The sequence below is a fragment of the Rattus norvegicus genome, chromosome 6 (genome assembly GCF_021556685.1).
Source record: "Rattus norvegicus strain SHRSP/BbbUtx chromosome 6, alternate assembly SHRSP_T2T, whole genome shotgun sequence".
In the NCBI taxonomy this organism is placed as follows: domain Eukaryota; kingdom Metazoa; phylum Chordata; class Mammalia; order Rodentia; family Muridae; genus Rattus; species Rattus norvegicus.
The window spans coordinates 22770001-22784929 of record NC_141539.1 but is presented as its reverse complement, the minus strand read 5'-3'; the positions used below and the strand labels follow the sequence as shown (position 1 = coordinate 22784929).

Sequence of the window (14929 nt, the reverse complement as noted above, 5' to 3'; positions counted from 1 at the left end):
TATTTGGGGCATAGATATTTAGGATTGAGAGTTCATCTTGGTGGATTTTTCCTTTGATGAATATGAAGTGTCCTTCCTTATCTTTTTTGATGACTTTTAGTTGAAAATTGATTTTATTTGATATTAGAATGGCTACTCCAGCTTGCTTCTTCTGACCATTTGCTTGGAAAGTTGTTTTCCAGCCCTTCACTCTGAGGTAGTGTCTGTCTTTGTCTCTGAGGTGTGTTTCCTGTAGGCAATTTCTCTTTTTTTAAGACCAAAAATCTTCACATCCCAAAGAGTTGAAATAGCCATGAGGAAGCCATTTGCCAGTGTTGGTTATCTGTCCATCTTCAGGTCCTGCCAAAACACCCAAGGTTGTACTAGACTCCTGAGGCTCAAGTCCTCAAGACCTCTACTAGTTGTCAAAGCCAGATTTTAAACTCTTGCTAGTTGGACTAATGAGACAGAAGGAGGCTGATACTCAGCAACGGGTAGGGGGATAGAGGAGCACGAGCTGACCGAGTGGGAAATAGGGTAGCAAGAAGAGATGTAGAGCAGGAGAAGACTGTGTAGCTCCCTTTGATTTGGCCTTCGAGTGAGCGCTGGCCTACCAGTGTATCTACTCTGCCTACTCATAGACTTGGCACTGCTTTGGTGGGGAGCTCTCCTCTCTCTTCCCTACCAGCCCCAACTCTTTTTAATTTCCTTTTTTTCTCATTCTTGTCTCCTTTGCACCTCTTTGGTTGACCCATGGTCTCCAGTCATCTTCATAGATCTTCCTGAGCTTCACTGGAGACCCAAAGGGTCTAGAATTCAATACTGAGAATGTGCTGAAGACAATCTGATAGGAAGGCTCCTCAGAAAGGGAACAGAGATGGAAGGAGCAGAGTCTCGCAGACCCTTCTCAGGCTCAGAGGTGAGCATTCGTTCCAAGCCAGTGCTTAGCTTTCATGTGAATAACTGCATTTGATAGAATTTTTTATCCCAAGGACTTTGGCTTATCACTTGATTTTTTTCTAAGTCACATCAAGACTCACTCTGAAATGGCAGTCATGGAGGTCGAGAGAGGGCTTGGGATTCAAATTCCATATTTACAGTGACTTTCCCCCACCCCACGACTGCAGCCCCTATTACATTAGAGAGCCCAAGTCTGTCTTCGGTGGGAGATAAGCAGCTCCACTGTTTCCTGAACATGAGATCTTGGCAGAAATGGGGGAGCTTTGTACACAAGGCTTCTTACTAGGAGACACCATAATGCTCTCTGAGACAGTGCTCCCCTAAAAGCTACTAGGGAATAGGAGCCTTTCTCCCAGGGGAGCCTACTGACCCACTCCTGTGCACCCAGCCTAGGAGCACTGGTTTTGGTTTTGGTTTTGGTTCCTCTCCATCACCTTTGAGCAGAAAGAAGCCAATTCCTTCAAATAAGAAGGATTTGGATATAGTAATTCCAACATACAGAGGGAGTTTCGTCTTTGGGCCACTCTGTCCTGTGCTGCCCACCTTGAACTTCAGAGGTAAGATTGTACAAAAGCCTGGCCACTGTCTTACACTACTAGAAAAGAAAAGTTATATATACAGAGAATTAGCGTGTTGGCGACTTAATAAATTAACTCTATGTAGTCCAAGGTAAAGTTTGCCTTGCTGTACTAACGGGGGTTTTAACACTTTATTCTTAGAGGTGACTTTTTTCAAGGCCCTCATTTTCCTGGTCCATTTTGAAGCTATAAATCTAATCCTACCCAGAGGCACCTTCGTGGTTGGTTCAGTCAGCATGAACCTGCTGGAGCAGCTTCTAACAAACCATCCAAACACAGCTCCATCTCTCTTGAGTTTTGGAGACTACCAATAATGCCAGAGTGGTTGTGGATCGAGAGACTAACTTCACCTCCGTGTAGGTTACGCCCATGAAACAAGCCTGCTTTTCAATGTGTAAGCACTTCAGCCCTGCTATAATAAACCCATCTTAACGTTTCCACATAAACTATGGCCACCAAAGGCTCTAGAACAATCTGTGCCCAGCAGAGTGTCTTTGCTGGAGGCGGAATAGCTTTTTAAGTTGTAAACCCTCGTCAGAATGTTTTTCCACTCATGAAGGAGCCCCAGCAGAGTTTCAGAAACAGTGAGCAGAGCAGCCTCAGGACAGACAGACAGAAGAGCAGCATCAGAACAAACTGACAGCATTCCACAGGTGATGGCCATCCCGGTTGACAAAACACAGATGTCACTGGCTGGCTGGCTAGAATGTTCAGACTTCAGCAAGCATCTAATCTCACACAAAATGAAAACGTGCTCTTCTTTCCCCCGAAAAAGAGTAGGAGAGAGGCTTCCCTGGCCTCAGTGCCTTGCTCCAGCGCATGCTTAAAACTAGGTTGAATGCCTCCTGAGTGTGTCATACACCCTCTGGGTCTTACCACATATTATTTTAAGCTTTTTAATATAGTCTGTCTTCCCAAAGAGGCCAAACATACCAAGACTATGCAATTAGTGCCTCATTAGGTAATTGTCAGGTGGGTACACAGACAAACGAACAACAGAAACCACCATAAAGTAAAACGTGGTAAAAGCTACATTGAGAACAACAAAACTAGGAGTCTACGCTAGGATTCATAGTGGTTCCACAAAACAAGACATGAGAAAACAAGGATTTTAGAGGCAGAACTGTCTGGCTCCACTGAGCTGATTTCATGGAGAGTCAATGTGGGGTGAGGTCCGGAGACAATGGGAAGACAGTGCAGGCTCCAGGGGTAGGGGAGTCCTGGAGGTGCAAGGAGAAAGTGGGTGAGAGCCCTTGGGGCAGGCGCCGTCTCAAGAAGTTGTTTCTTCATGGCAGCTGAAGGACAGACACTCCTGAGGGGTTCCTGAGCAGGAGATTTACCCAATGGAGACAGCAATCAGCAAAGGGAAGAAGATGCTGTCTACAGGCATTGCAGAAACCTCATCCCGAAATAGTTCCATTACACTGGACTCTGCTGAAATAGGCTTAACATGGGGTGAGACACACAACCTTTAATTTACGCATCCACTCCAATCAGTTAATTCTAACACCTTCTATATGAGGTATGGGAAAACTTTAGCAATCCACCTTGCAAGGACGGATGCTTTCCAGACACTCTAGCATGAAGAAGCCATTGTTCTGGGACTTGGTTGTTGAGTGCCTTGTACACGGATAAGGAAAAACACAGGTCTTTGGGTGAAGAATTTGGTAGAAGAGGCCATTAAGGTTCTTGGGCAGATTCACGTATAGCAACTTGTAATTCCCCTTCAACATTTGCCCCTTTCTGAGACGCCTGGTGCCAACTCTGGTCGTCCTCTACATGGTCATGCCATGTGTACCTTTCTCGGATCATGAGAAAGATAAATTACATTTCTAGACTTCTTTGCGATGGGTGGATAAGAAGGAAAGCTGACGCTCTCTTTTGCAGACTTTCAGTGAAGTAAACTCTACCATGGCAGGTTCTTGGAAATAACAGAAAAACTGCACTCGCAAGCTGCCTTGCAGGTGTTTGGGATGAAGATACAGGAGCAGGTGTGTGCCCATGCATGCACACACACACACACCGATGCATTTGCTGTACATATCCTGCATTCCCCCAATAGTAGCCGTTAATGCCTTTTGAATTCAGAAAGGCCCTGGAAGGTTACATTAAAGAAGCAGTGTCTTATTTAACTTCACTTATGGGAGAGGCAGCCAGGAGAAACCAACAGAACCATGGCTTTATAGCTGGAAGGGCTGGGTCTTGACTCTGGCTCTGCTTGTGAGCATGTGCAGTTAGCTTGCTTCTTGGGAAAATGAAGATGCCGTGTCTTTCATGATCTGGTAAGAATGATGTCAAAGGGTTTGTACTTGGGCCCCTTGTCAACTCAGGTAGGATATGTTTAGTCATAAATGGTGTCAGCTGCCCCAAAGCTATATGGGTAAATTACAGATACCCTATCACTCCTTGGCTGTTGTCCCTCCATCCATCTCTCTATAAGGATGAAGGCATCTCTCAACCCAGAAGGAAGCAATAATGAAAACAACTCATCTACTCTTTAAAGGGTTTAAAGCTCGAGCATGTCTTTACATACTAAGGTAGCACCTTTTGCTAAGCATGATGGCACGCACCTCTAATCCCAGCACTTGGGAGGCAGAGACAGGAAGATCTCTATGAATTCTAGGCCAGCCTAGTTTCCATAGTGAGTTGAGGCCAGGCAAAGAGACACAGTGAGACCCTGTATAAAGAAACAAAAAAACAAGACAAGTTTTTAGATTGCTTTTCTATTGATTTTCATAACCTATCTGTCTCTCCTCCAACTGCCTCTTACGTAAATTCTTTTTGACAAATCTCTTCAGACCAAGGGTCTCCGATGCTGCCCACTGTCTCTCAGTAAAAGCTCAGATCCTCTGAATGTAGGGTGGAATTAGATTCAGACTTATGGGGTTCAGATTCAGCCCTACCACTGACCAGCTGTAATTTCTAAATTTAGAACAACATCATCGGATACTAACTGGGTCTCTTATTCTCAGACATTAGGCAAAAGCAATGTTGCACCCATCTATTTTTTTCACAGTCTGGAACTCTTCCCCTGGCTTCTGCAGAATCTGAGGCTCTTGTCCTCTGTTTAGCCCTTCCTGTGTTCCTATGGCCCTCCTGTCCTGTTCCCCAATGCAGCTCAGTTCTGCTATAGCCTACAAAAAGGAACTCTTCTGTAACTGATATTCAATCATATCCTGACCCACTACTATAGATTTCCAAAGCCCAACCGTGGGCTCCTCCTTGTGGAGGAATATCTTCCAGAGTCTCACACTTCCTGCCCCTCTGTGTCTCTCACATTCTACATGAGACACCCGTGCTGCATGCCACTCCACTGTATCCCCTTCTTCTTCCCTGTCAGAACAATACACCCCCCTCCCCACAAGCCCTTCACGGCTCAGTAGGCTTGTCAAGACGATTTTTCCCTCAGAAAAGCGTATTCTGCAGCCCTAGGAAGCCCTAGTGGAGACATGGGTGCTGCATTGGCCACGACGAGGCTGGGCACCGTTTGCTCCCCTCAGGCATCTCCTCCCTCCCTCATCTTGCTCTGGGACCCCAGGAGTTTTCATGTCCTCCAAACCACAGACTATTTCTCCATCAAAGTCTTCACCCTGGATTGGTTCCCCTAGACCTTTGCTGACTGGAGCCTTCTCACCATCCATGTAACCATGGTGAGAGGTTAAACAGAAGGGCAGGGATTAAATCCCTCAATCCCTTGCAGCTCAGGAGTCTGGACTCCAAGGGCAGGAGGAAGCCACTGAGGAGTGTTGAACAGGAAAACAATAAAATCTGAGTACACCGGTTTTAAGTTCTCCCCACACTGCTCATGAAGAAAGGATTGGGATAAAAGGTGGGGCTAGTTATTTATAATAGCCAGAAGCTGGAAAGAACCCAGATGCCCTTCAACAGAGGAATGGATACAGAAAATGTGGTACATCTACACAATGGAATATTACTCAGCTATCAAAAACAATGACTTTATGAAATTCATAGACAAGTGGATGGAACTGGAAAATATCATCCTGAGTGAGGTAACCCAATCACAGAAAAACACACATGGTATGCACTCATTGATAAGTGGCTATTAGCCCAAATGCTTGAATTACCCTAGACGCATAGAACACATGAAACTCAAGACAGATGATCAAAACCTGAATGCTTCACTCCTTCTTTAAAAGGGGAACAAGAATACCCTTGGCAGGGAATAGAGAGGCAAAGATTAAAACAGAGAAAGAAGGAACACCCATTCAGAGCCTGCCCCACATGTGACCCATACATATACAGCCATCCAATTAGACAAGATGGATGAAGCAAAGAAGTGCAGGCTGACAGGAGGCGGATGTAGATCGCTCCTGAGAGACACAGCCAGAATACAGCAAATACAGAGGCGAATACCAGCAGCAAACCACTGAACTGAGAATAGGTCCCCCGTTGAAGGAATCAGAGAAAGAACTGGAAGAGCTTAAAGGGGCTCGAGACCCCATATGTACAGCAATGCCAAGCAACCAGAGCTTCCAGGGACTAAGCCACTACCTAAAGACTATACATGGACTGACCCTGGGCTCCAACCTCATAGGTAGCAATGAATATCCTAGTAAGAGCACCAGTGGAAGGAGAAGCCCTGGGTCCTGCTAAGACTGAACCCCCAGTGAACGTGATTGTTTTGGGGGGAGGGCGGCAATGGGAGGAGGATGGGGAGGGGAACACCCATAAAGAAGGGGAGGGGGAAGTATTAGGGGCATGATTGCCCGGAAACCGGGAAAGGGAATAACACTCGAAATGTAAATAAGAAATACTCAAGTTAATAAAAAAAAAAAAAAAAAGATGGGGCTAGCTCAGACAACACAAGAACAGTAGGCAGTTAAGTTAGCTGTCCCAGACGTGACGTGCATCTTGTGCATCTTGAACCAGAGTTGGTATAAAGAGAAATATCAGAATCGGAAGGGGGAGAAAAGAACAGGATTTTCTTTTTTTTTTTTTTCTTTTGTTTTTTTTAATTAACTTGAGTATTTCTTATTTACATTTCGAGTGTTATTCCCTTTCCCGGTTTCCGGGCCAACATCCCCCTAACCCCTCCCCCTCCCCTTCTTTATGGGTGTTCCCCTCCCCATCCTCCCCCCATTGCCGCCCTCCCCCCAACAATCATGAAGAACAGGATTTTTCAAATGAGTTGCTTCATTCATTCAGTATTCCACTAAGCAACAACGAACAAATTAGATGAACAAAATCCCTGCCCTCTTGAAGTTTGTGTTCTAGATGAATGAAGATCCAGACTTGAAAGTTGCGGTAGTGGTTAGACTAATGGGGCGCGTTCAGGTGTGGGCAGTGATTCGAGCCGTGTTTCAAGATGGCTCACATTAGAAAAGTGAACTATAGCACTGGCCAACCCAGGGTTCCTTTAGAGGAGATTGTAAAAGGGCCTCCGTGATCTTCAACCTTTTCTTAAAGGCAACAACAACAACAACAAAAAAAAACAACTGATCATTTTTGGACAGACTCAACATAATCAAAACCCATTTAAGAAAATTAAAAATAATTTTCAAAAGAAGTCTTCCCCAAAGGAAAAACTGCATGACCTGTTCACTGTGGGGGGGTCAGGACCAAGAAGGACGTGCTTGTCTTCAACTTGATGTCCGTTTTGTTTCATTAAACTAATAATTTTTTTTGTGTGTGTAATTTCCTTTAAAGTACAGTTTTAAACTGGTTGACTATCACGGTCCAATAAAGTAAGGCCCGGTGTTAAAACTTACCGTGCATAAGCTCTTTTATGTCGTAGTAATTCTTCCTCATTAGCAGCCACGGAGCGAGCTTACCAAGGCTTTCCCTAATGAGTAAGGAATTTGATCCAGGCAGTAGCATGGTTTTTCCAGGATTACCGAAAGATGAGCAGTGAACGAGGAGCTTACGCGCAATCTGGTTTGGCCTGCCACATGCCTGACTCACTGGGCACCGTACCTGTCAAGCCTACGTTAGCAGCGCAGGCAGGAGGCCCATACACAACACAACATTGCAGCTCTCTTGCTAAAGACTTTTGTTTTGCTTTGCTTTTGTGATAGGGTCTCCCTGTGTGGTTTAGGCTGGCCCCTCGCGTATGATCTTCTCATCCCTGCCTCCTGAGTGCTGGGCTTCCGGGTGTGCACTGCCATGCCAGGCTTCCTCCACTAAGGCAGAAGTCGCGCATTAAAATACTGGCTCAGACCATCAGTTTTCTGTCCTGAAACGGGACGTCTTTGATCATACTGGTGACATACAGGCCTCATAAACCATGTGAAGCAGCAGTTCTCGCCCTGTGGGTTACGACCCCTTGGGAGTTCATACCAGATATTGTGTATGTCAGATTTTTATATTATGGTTCGTAACAATAGCAAAATTACAATTATGAAGTAGCAACAAAATCATTTTATGGTTAGGAGTCAGGACAGCTTGAGGTACTGCATTTAAAGGGTTGAAACAGTAGGTAGGTTGAGAACCACTGACGGAAAGGAACCGGACAGCAATACCCACTCGGTTTGCACTCGGTCCTCTTTTCCCCTCGAAGGTTCCTAGGGCCTCTGGGAAGGAATTCTCAGCTGGCACTGAGATGCTATGGTACGGAAGTGATGGTGGCTATAGAAATCAAGGTAGCCGTTAGGACCCATCAGAAGGAGCGGGGGAGAAAAGGACCACAGAAGCAGAGTATGTGGCCAGGTCTGCTTCAAACCCATTAAAGAAAATTAAAAGAATAATTTTCAAAAGACGCCTTCCCCAGATGCTGCCACTGAAGCATCTCTGGACCTCGGCGACTTCGCCCGGACCTGGATGCTTTCCACCCCGTGTCTCCCTGGCTTCCCCTACCAGCAAGGAGGAAGAGGCTTTGTTTTGCCTTTTTTTTTAAGACCTATTTATTTATTTATTATATATAAGTACACTGTAGCTGTCTTCAGACACACCAGAAGAGGGCATCAGATCCCATTACAGATGGTTGTGAGCCACCATGTGGTTGCTGGGAATTGAACTCAGGACCTCTGGAAGAGCAGTTGTTGCTCTTAACCGCTGAGCCACCCTGCTGCTGCTGCTGCTGCTGCAGCTGCTTCTTCTTCTTCTTCTTCTTCTTCTTCTTCTTCTTCTTCTTCTTCTTCTTCTTCTTCTTCTTCTTCTTCTTCTTCTTCTTCTCCTCCTCCTCCTCCTCCTCCTCCTCCTCCTCCTCCTCCTCTCCTCCTCCTCCTCCTCCTCCTCCTCCTCTTCTTCTTCTCCTCCTCCTCCTCCTCCTCTCCTCCTCCTCCTCCTCCTCCTCCTCCTCCTCTTCTTCTTCTCCTCCTTCTCCTTCTTCTTCATGTTCTTGTGAAGAAGCCTTTCTAGAACGTGTAAGTAAAGGCATGGGGTTAGCTGCAGAGCAGCAGGCCAGCCCTCAATGGCTGATGCTCCCTCATGTCTGAGCAGATGCTGCTGAGTTAGCCTCGTTAGACTTTTTCCCTTTGAAGAAGTCTGTGTCACGTAGTTTGTGGAGAACTCCAGAACTGAGAGTAAGAAAGTATAGAAACAATGTAAATACGGCATTGTGAGGGTAAAACTCACTCACAATGCAGATAAGGCATGTCCTCATGTTCAGACAGGGAGGACTCACTGATGGTTACAAGGAAACAGATCTCTGCAGGAACTGGGAGAAAACTATGAAGAAATTAAAAAAAAAAAAAAAACATGATGTTCACCTACTCAAAGAATTGCTGTCAGAAAAATACAAAATGACATGCTTTTTTCCTGGCTGGACACTGACTACACTTTCCAATGATCTTGGCAAGATTTAATTAGCTCGCTTCTCTGGCTTAATTTTCTGTATAAATTTAACGACTATTTGACCTTTAGCCACACTTCGCCATTGCCCCTTGTTTCTGAGCAGCATGTGAGCACCTGCTCCTCATTTGTTTCCTCCTCTGGGACAAAATGACTTCAGCCACCCACTTCCTAACCAGGTTCTGCACAGACAAGACAGTGTGTTTGAAATACTTCCTAGGCAAGAGAGAGAAGAGAGAGAGAGAGAGAGAGAGAGAGAGAGAGAGAGAGAGAGAGAAACACAAATGTACCTCCAAGAAAAAAATGATTAGTAGGATGCAAAATATGCCTCCACAGGGCATTTCCATTTGTGTTCTGAGCTACAGATTTCACGTAAGATCCTGCAGCATGTACCTGAACACTCATCTGATAACTTTCTAGATTTAGCTTCACTTATTCCCTTCCAGCAGATCCAAAACTCTCAGTGCATCAAGGCGTCATCAAAATGTAATCCCGGACCCACAGGGTTTGCTATTTCCTATCTCAAATAACGAAGGCCAAGAAACCGGCTCTTGTCTTCACATCTGAGGGAGGAGATGTATTTGGGGGTAATCCGTGGAGGGGATGGGGGTTGTATACCTCCTTTATAGCCAGGGACCCAGCTTCTAGCTAATCTGAGAAGAGACTAAGCTGCCATCTTCTGTCCCCAAATTGCCTTTTAAAAACCGTACACTCTAAGACTCAAAATAGTAAGTGCGCCTTTGGCTATCAGAGTGTAAAGGAACAAAAGGTTCAAAAGGAGTAACTTTGGTTGGGAGGATGGAACTAAGTTTTAAGCACAGAAGCTCCCGTTCTTAACGGAGACCACAAATTGCTTAAGCCTGTGATCAGACTCAACCCTGGCTCCCAGGAGGAGCGCCGAGCTGGCCTAGCCCTGAGTGGCAAAGCTTATGGGAGGGGTGTGTGGGGAAAAGGCAGGGCCTCAACCGTTCTCTCTTGAATGAAATGTAACTGCTCATTCGGTTGCATTAGGGTTAAGGGGAGGGGGGGAGCGCTTACTTTTGGATACAGCTGGAAACCATTAACAGCTCCATGAGCATCTCTGTAACTCAGAGGGTGGGTGGCCTGGCCAAGCTCCTGGATCTCTGAGTGTAATCACCAACTCTTAGCACCGGGAGGGGTTTAATTTCCACCTCCCACCCAGGGCAGAAACCCCTTACAACTGTTCTGTTTGCACACGTCCACCACACGCCGGTTCATCGCTTCCTGTGAACAGCCCACTCTTACCAGGGAAGCATCAATTCCTAGAAAGTTCTTGGCAAATTTACCTCCATAGAAAGTTTACCGTTCCAGTTCAGCCCTCCGGGGTCACAACGGTGCTGCTCGTAGAGACAAAGGACCCCTTGCCTCTGAGTTTTTCCTTCTAGCGGCTAAATGACCCTTTCCTGTCAGTCCTGACTCACATAGAGTGTTTTCCAGTTTCCATCTGAACATGCCCATGCCGAACTGTGTTTAATGTTTTTAGAATCTTGTTTGGAATCTTTCTGAAGAGCTGGTCCCCAAACTGAACACATTCCCAGCTACGGAGTCACCGAGGCAGGCTCGAGTGTTGTTTATTTGTGACAGAGTCTGACTAGGTAGCCTTGGCTGGCCTGGAACTTGTTATGAAGAACATGGTGGTCATAAGGACCCACTTGCCTCTGCCTCCTGACTAAAGGAGTGGGGTCAACACAGCACACCTCCAGGGCCAGCTTCTTAAACGCCCACTCACAAACCTTTGGGGTGAGAAATTTACATGCCACTTGAGTATACAGATGTATAAAATATATAAATAGTAGACTTACTAATATTCATAAAAATTATCTTAGGGCCATTCTTTGGTATTCATATAACTATCATTTGTAAAAGAGGGAAGCAGATTTACATGCTAATGAGAGGGATAAGCTTATTAGCTTTTTACACTTAAAGAATTTAATCATATCTAAATAGTTGATATGGTAGAGAACCTTCAGTATTTTGCAGAGTTGATCAACATTTGAATTTTAAGTCATCCACACCGAGAGCTCTGTTTCATGTAAACATGCGATAATACAGTGGCTTGGAGAGATGAGGTGACAATCGAGGGCCCCAGCCGCTCAATCATGAGGATCTGAGTTTGATTCCCAGCACCTACGCTGAGTGTCTCACAATCACCTCTAACTCCAACTGCGAGGGACCTAATACCCTCTTCTGACATTTGAAAACATGTGTGAGTACACACATGTGTAGACATGTAATTTTGTGCATGCACATATAAATCAAATAAAATTTTTATCTATTTATGTTCTTTCTCTCTTTCGGTTTTTTGAGAGAATATCTCACTGTGTAAACCAGATTAGTCTTAAACTCACCTAAGTGTGCAATGCACAGCTTAGGGAGCTGTCACTTGTGGGGGGGGCGCTTTCTTTTTTGAGGGAGGAAAGTCTTAGCAGAGGGGAAACATCCTTTTCAGACATTGCCGGCAGAATATGTTTTTCACCTTATCCTCAGGCAAGCTTTCTGCTCCAGAAAGCCTGTCTGTAGCTGTGACTAAGGGAAAGAGGGCAGGAGACAAGAACGGACGCACTCCCCTGGGTGCTCAATGAGAGGACCAATCTTTTCAGGCAAAGAGGCGAGAGACCTCTATGGTGACTCAACATCTGGGCCAAAGAAATCCTCTGGGGGACCAAAACAAAAAGGTGCCTTTGAATATAACTTCCTCCGTTCAAACACCTTCTGTGTCTCCCCACATCCTGCACAGAACACAAGTGCTCAATTCCCCTGAGCCTGGCCCAGCCTAGCCTCTTCGCTCCCCTTTCTCGGCCTATGAGGCCACGGATTCTCAGTTTTCTGGGGCTCACCAGCCCAGCATCAGCCCGTTTGCCTTCCCTGCTTCCCTTGGAAGCCTTCTCTTCCTGTCACAATCACAGAGCATCTGTAATCCCCTCCTTCTGGTGATTCCAGATCACATCTTGAGCCTTTCCTCAGAATTATTTCCAATTAATTTTCCAAACAAGAACAGAAGTATATATATATATATATATATATATATATATATATATATATATACCTTTTAGCATATTAAATGCAATGGACCAATGGGCGTCATCGTTCTTTTGGTCTGAGGAATGTCCCTGCTATGTCTTTACCCTCATTATATGGAAGGGACACAGGGCCAATTCAGATTCAGACTTTTACAGATTAAGTAAATGAGTACTTACGACCAGGCCAGGCAGTGTCACCTCATATGTAAACTGACACAGCGGGGGTAATTTTGACCTCATTCTGTATTCCCAGCTGTGCCTCAGATCAACTGTGATGTCAAAGCTGGAAAGATCATCAATCCTGAGTTCCTGGTGAAATGTCCAGCGGGTTGCCAAGACCCCAAATACCATGTTTACGGCACTGGCGTCTACGCGTCTTACTCCAGCGTGTGTGGTGCCGCAGTTCACAGGTGGGTGGCTATGACCTCTTCAGCACCCAGGGATCAAAGCACTTTGGGGAGACTTCTGGTGCAGGGTTGCTGTAATTAGCAAGCAAAAAAAAAGAAATGTACAAATCCAGTTGAGCCTTCTGCATTCCATTTGCAAATTTACCCCAGAAGTCTTGCGTGACCCTGTGTCTCCTAGCACTCTTACAAAAACTGACTTCACCCCCACCATCGCAGCAAAATTAACTGGATCCCCAAACTTCACAGTTGTGTGAGCAACTGTACGGCAAGAACAGTCATTTGGAAAGGAAGCTGTGAGGTTTCATACTGAAGAGGAAGGAGGAGGGGGGAAGGCAGGGTGGGAGGGAGGGAGAGAGGGAAAGAAAGAAAGAGAAGCTGTGAAGTTTCACTATTGACCACATATCCCCCACCCAAAATGCAACTTCATATTCTGAATCCAGCCAACAATATCTGGACACGTGGGTCCAGCATGACATGTAGAGAAGAAAACAAGAAAGGCTAAATGTTAGTGTTTGAGGAAGAATCGAATGCAGAGAAGAAACGTTGAGTCATGGAAAGGAACACAAAGCAAGCGTTCTTCCCCCTTCCCTTGGTGACAAAGTGAGAATTATAGTCCTTCATGATCATGGCAAAGAAAATAAAGTTCTTGATCCTTTGGAACACTTTTTTTTTCTATGTGCTGCAAGAAAATGTTAGGAATGACCAGGAGTTTGGAGGGGGAAATATCTCTCAGAACTCTGGTGATGGACCAGAGACTGAAAGGGGTGGCAGGTGGCATGGCTTGTCCGGCTGCCACTTTGGGATTGGAGGAGGACTATGAGAGCCATGGTGTGCTTTGAACTCAGTCACAGCTCAAATGGAAAATGGCAAAGCGACCTTCACAGGATCCTCAGACCGCTCTTCCTCAGGTTGAGAACCAAGCATAGGGAAATATGTCCTCATTTAATATCTTTGGTGATCAAGTTAATGCACATATGACAAACACTTCCCCCAATGCCATACTCACTCACCACAACAATTCCCCCTTTCAAGTATCTATTGTTATTAGACATATCTTCAAGATAAAGACACAGCCAGCGATGGTTGTGAGAAGCTGTAATCCAGCATTTGGGAGGCAGAAGAATCTGGAGTCCTAGGTTATCTTCTACTGCATAGAATCCAAGGCTAGCCTGAGCTACATGAGACCCTGTCTTCAAAAACAGAAACAAACACACACACAATAGGACAGCAGGCGGATATAGTCTGCATAGCTCTTCAGAAGCTACATTATCAAGCATCAGAGTAAGGTACTGTCACCCAGATCTAGCCACATATCAGGCTCAAACTACTGCTGGCACAGCCTTGGATACCGGGGCCGGATGCTAGATAATGTCTGAATTACCCGGCTCCTTGTATCTTTTTCCTTTTCTTTGCACAAGTTAATCAGCAGTTGTGTTGAGTGAGAGGAGAGGAGAGGCATCTCCGTAAAATAGAGACACCCAGGGGAGCCAGGGGAGACTAGCTACTTTGAAGGTCGCTAGTTTGTACACTCTGAAATTTGAAGGAAGCAAACAGAAAACAAAGACAACAATGAAACACTGTTCGTGAGACATAGTTTAAGAATTACCAGTAGACTATATTAAACACACCTCTCCTTTGTCCGTAATGTTCGGAGGGAATGAGGTGGAGCAGTACGGGCAACCACTGAGCTGTTGTTTTTCTTAAGTGGAACAGACCTCGGGAGTAAATTTGACCTCACCACTGATGCCATCCAGATGACAGCAAGTAACCTTTTGATGCTCTAATCCTTTCCTGCCAGCTTTGTTTCAGTCCTTCATTCCGACACTACTGCTAGGATTCCCATTTGTCAGAAAAGGAATCTGGCATGATTGGCTGATCCATGCAAAAGGGAGAGGGAAGGTTAATGAAATATGCATCCTTGTCGGGCTAACTACCTTGGAAAGAAGGGAGGGAGAGAAGGAGAGAGGGAAAGAAAGAAAGAGAAGAAGGAAGGAAGAAGGGAGAGAGGAAAAAAGAAGAAAGGAAGAAGGAAGGGAGAGAAGGAGGGAAAGAAAGAAAGAGAGAGAGAGGGAGAGAGGGAGGAGGGAGGGAAGGAGGGAGGGAAGGAAGAGAAAAGGGAGGGAAGGAAGGGAAGGAAGAAAGAAAAGAAGTAAGAAAGGAAGGAGGGAGGGAAGGAACAAAGGAAGGAAGGAAGTAAAAAAAAAAGAAAGGAAAA

The 14929-nt window shown here is 45.4% G+C and overlaps 1 protein-coding gene across 1 annotated transcript in view; it reads left to right on the top strand.

Annotated features, from left to right (window-relative positions):
- Vit (vitrin) overlaps positions 1 to 14929 on the top strand; it is a 118868-nt gene that overhangs the window by 43378 nt on the left and 60561 nt on the right. The window contains 1 exon segment of the mRNA NM_001431887.1: positions 12561 to 12717. Within this exon segment, the coding sequence (NP_001418816.1) occupies positions 12561 to 12717 (157 nt within the window).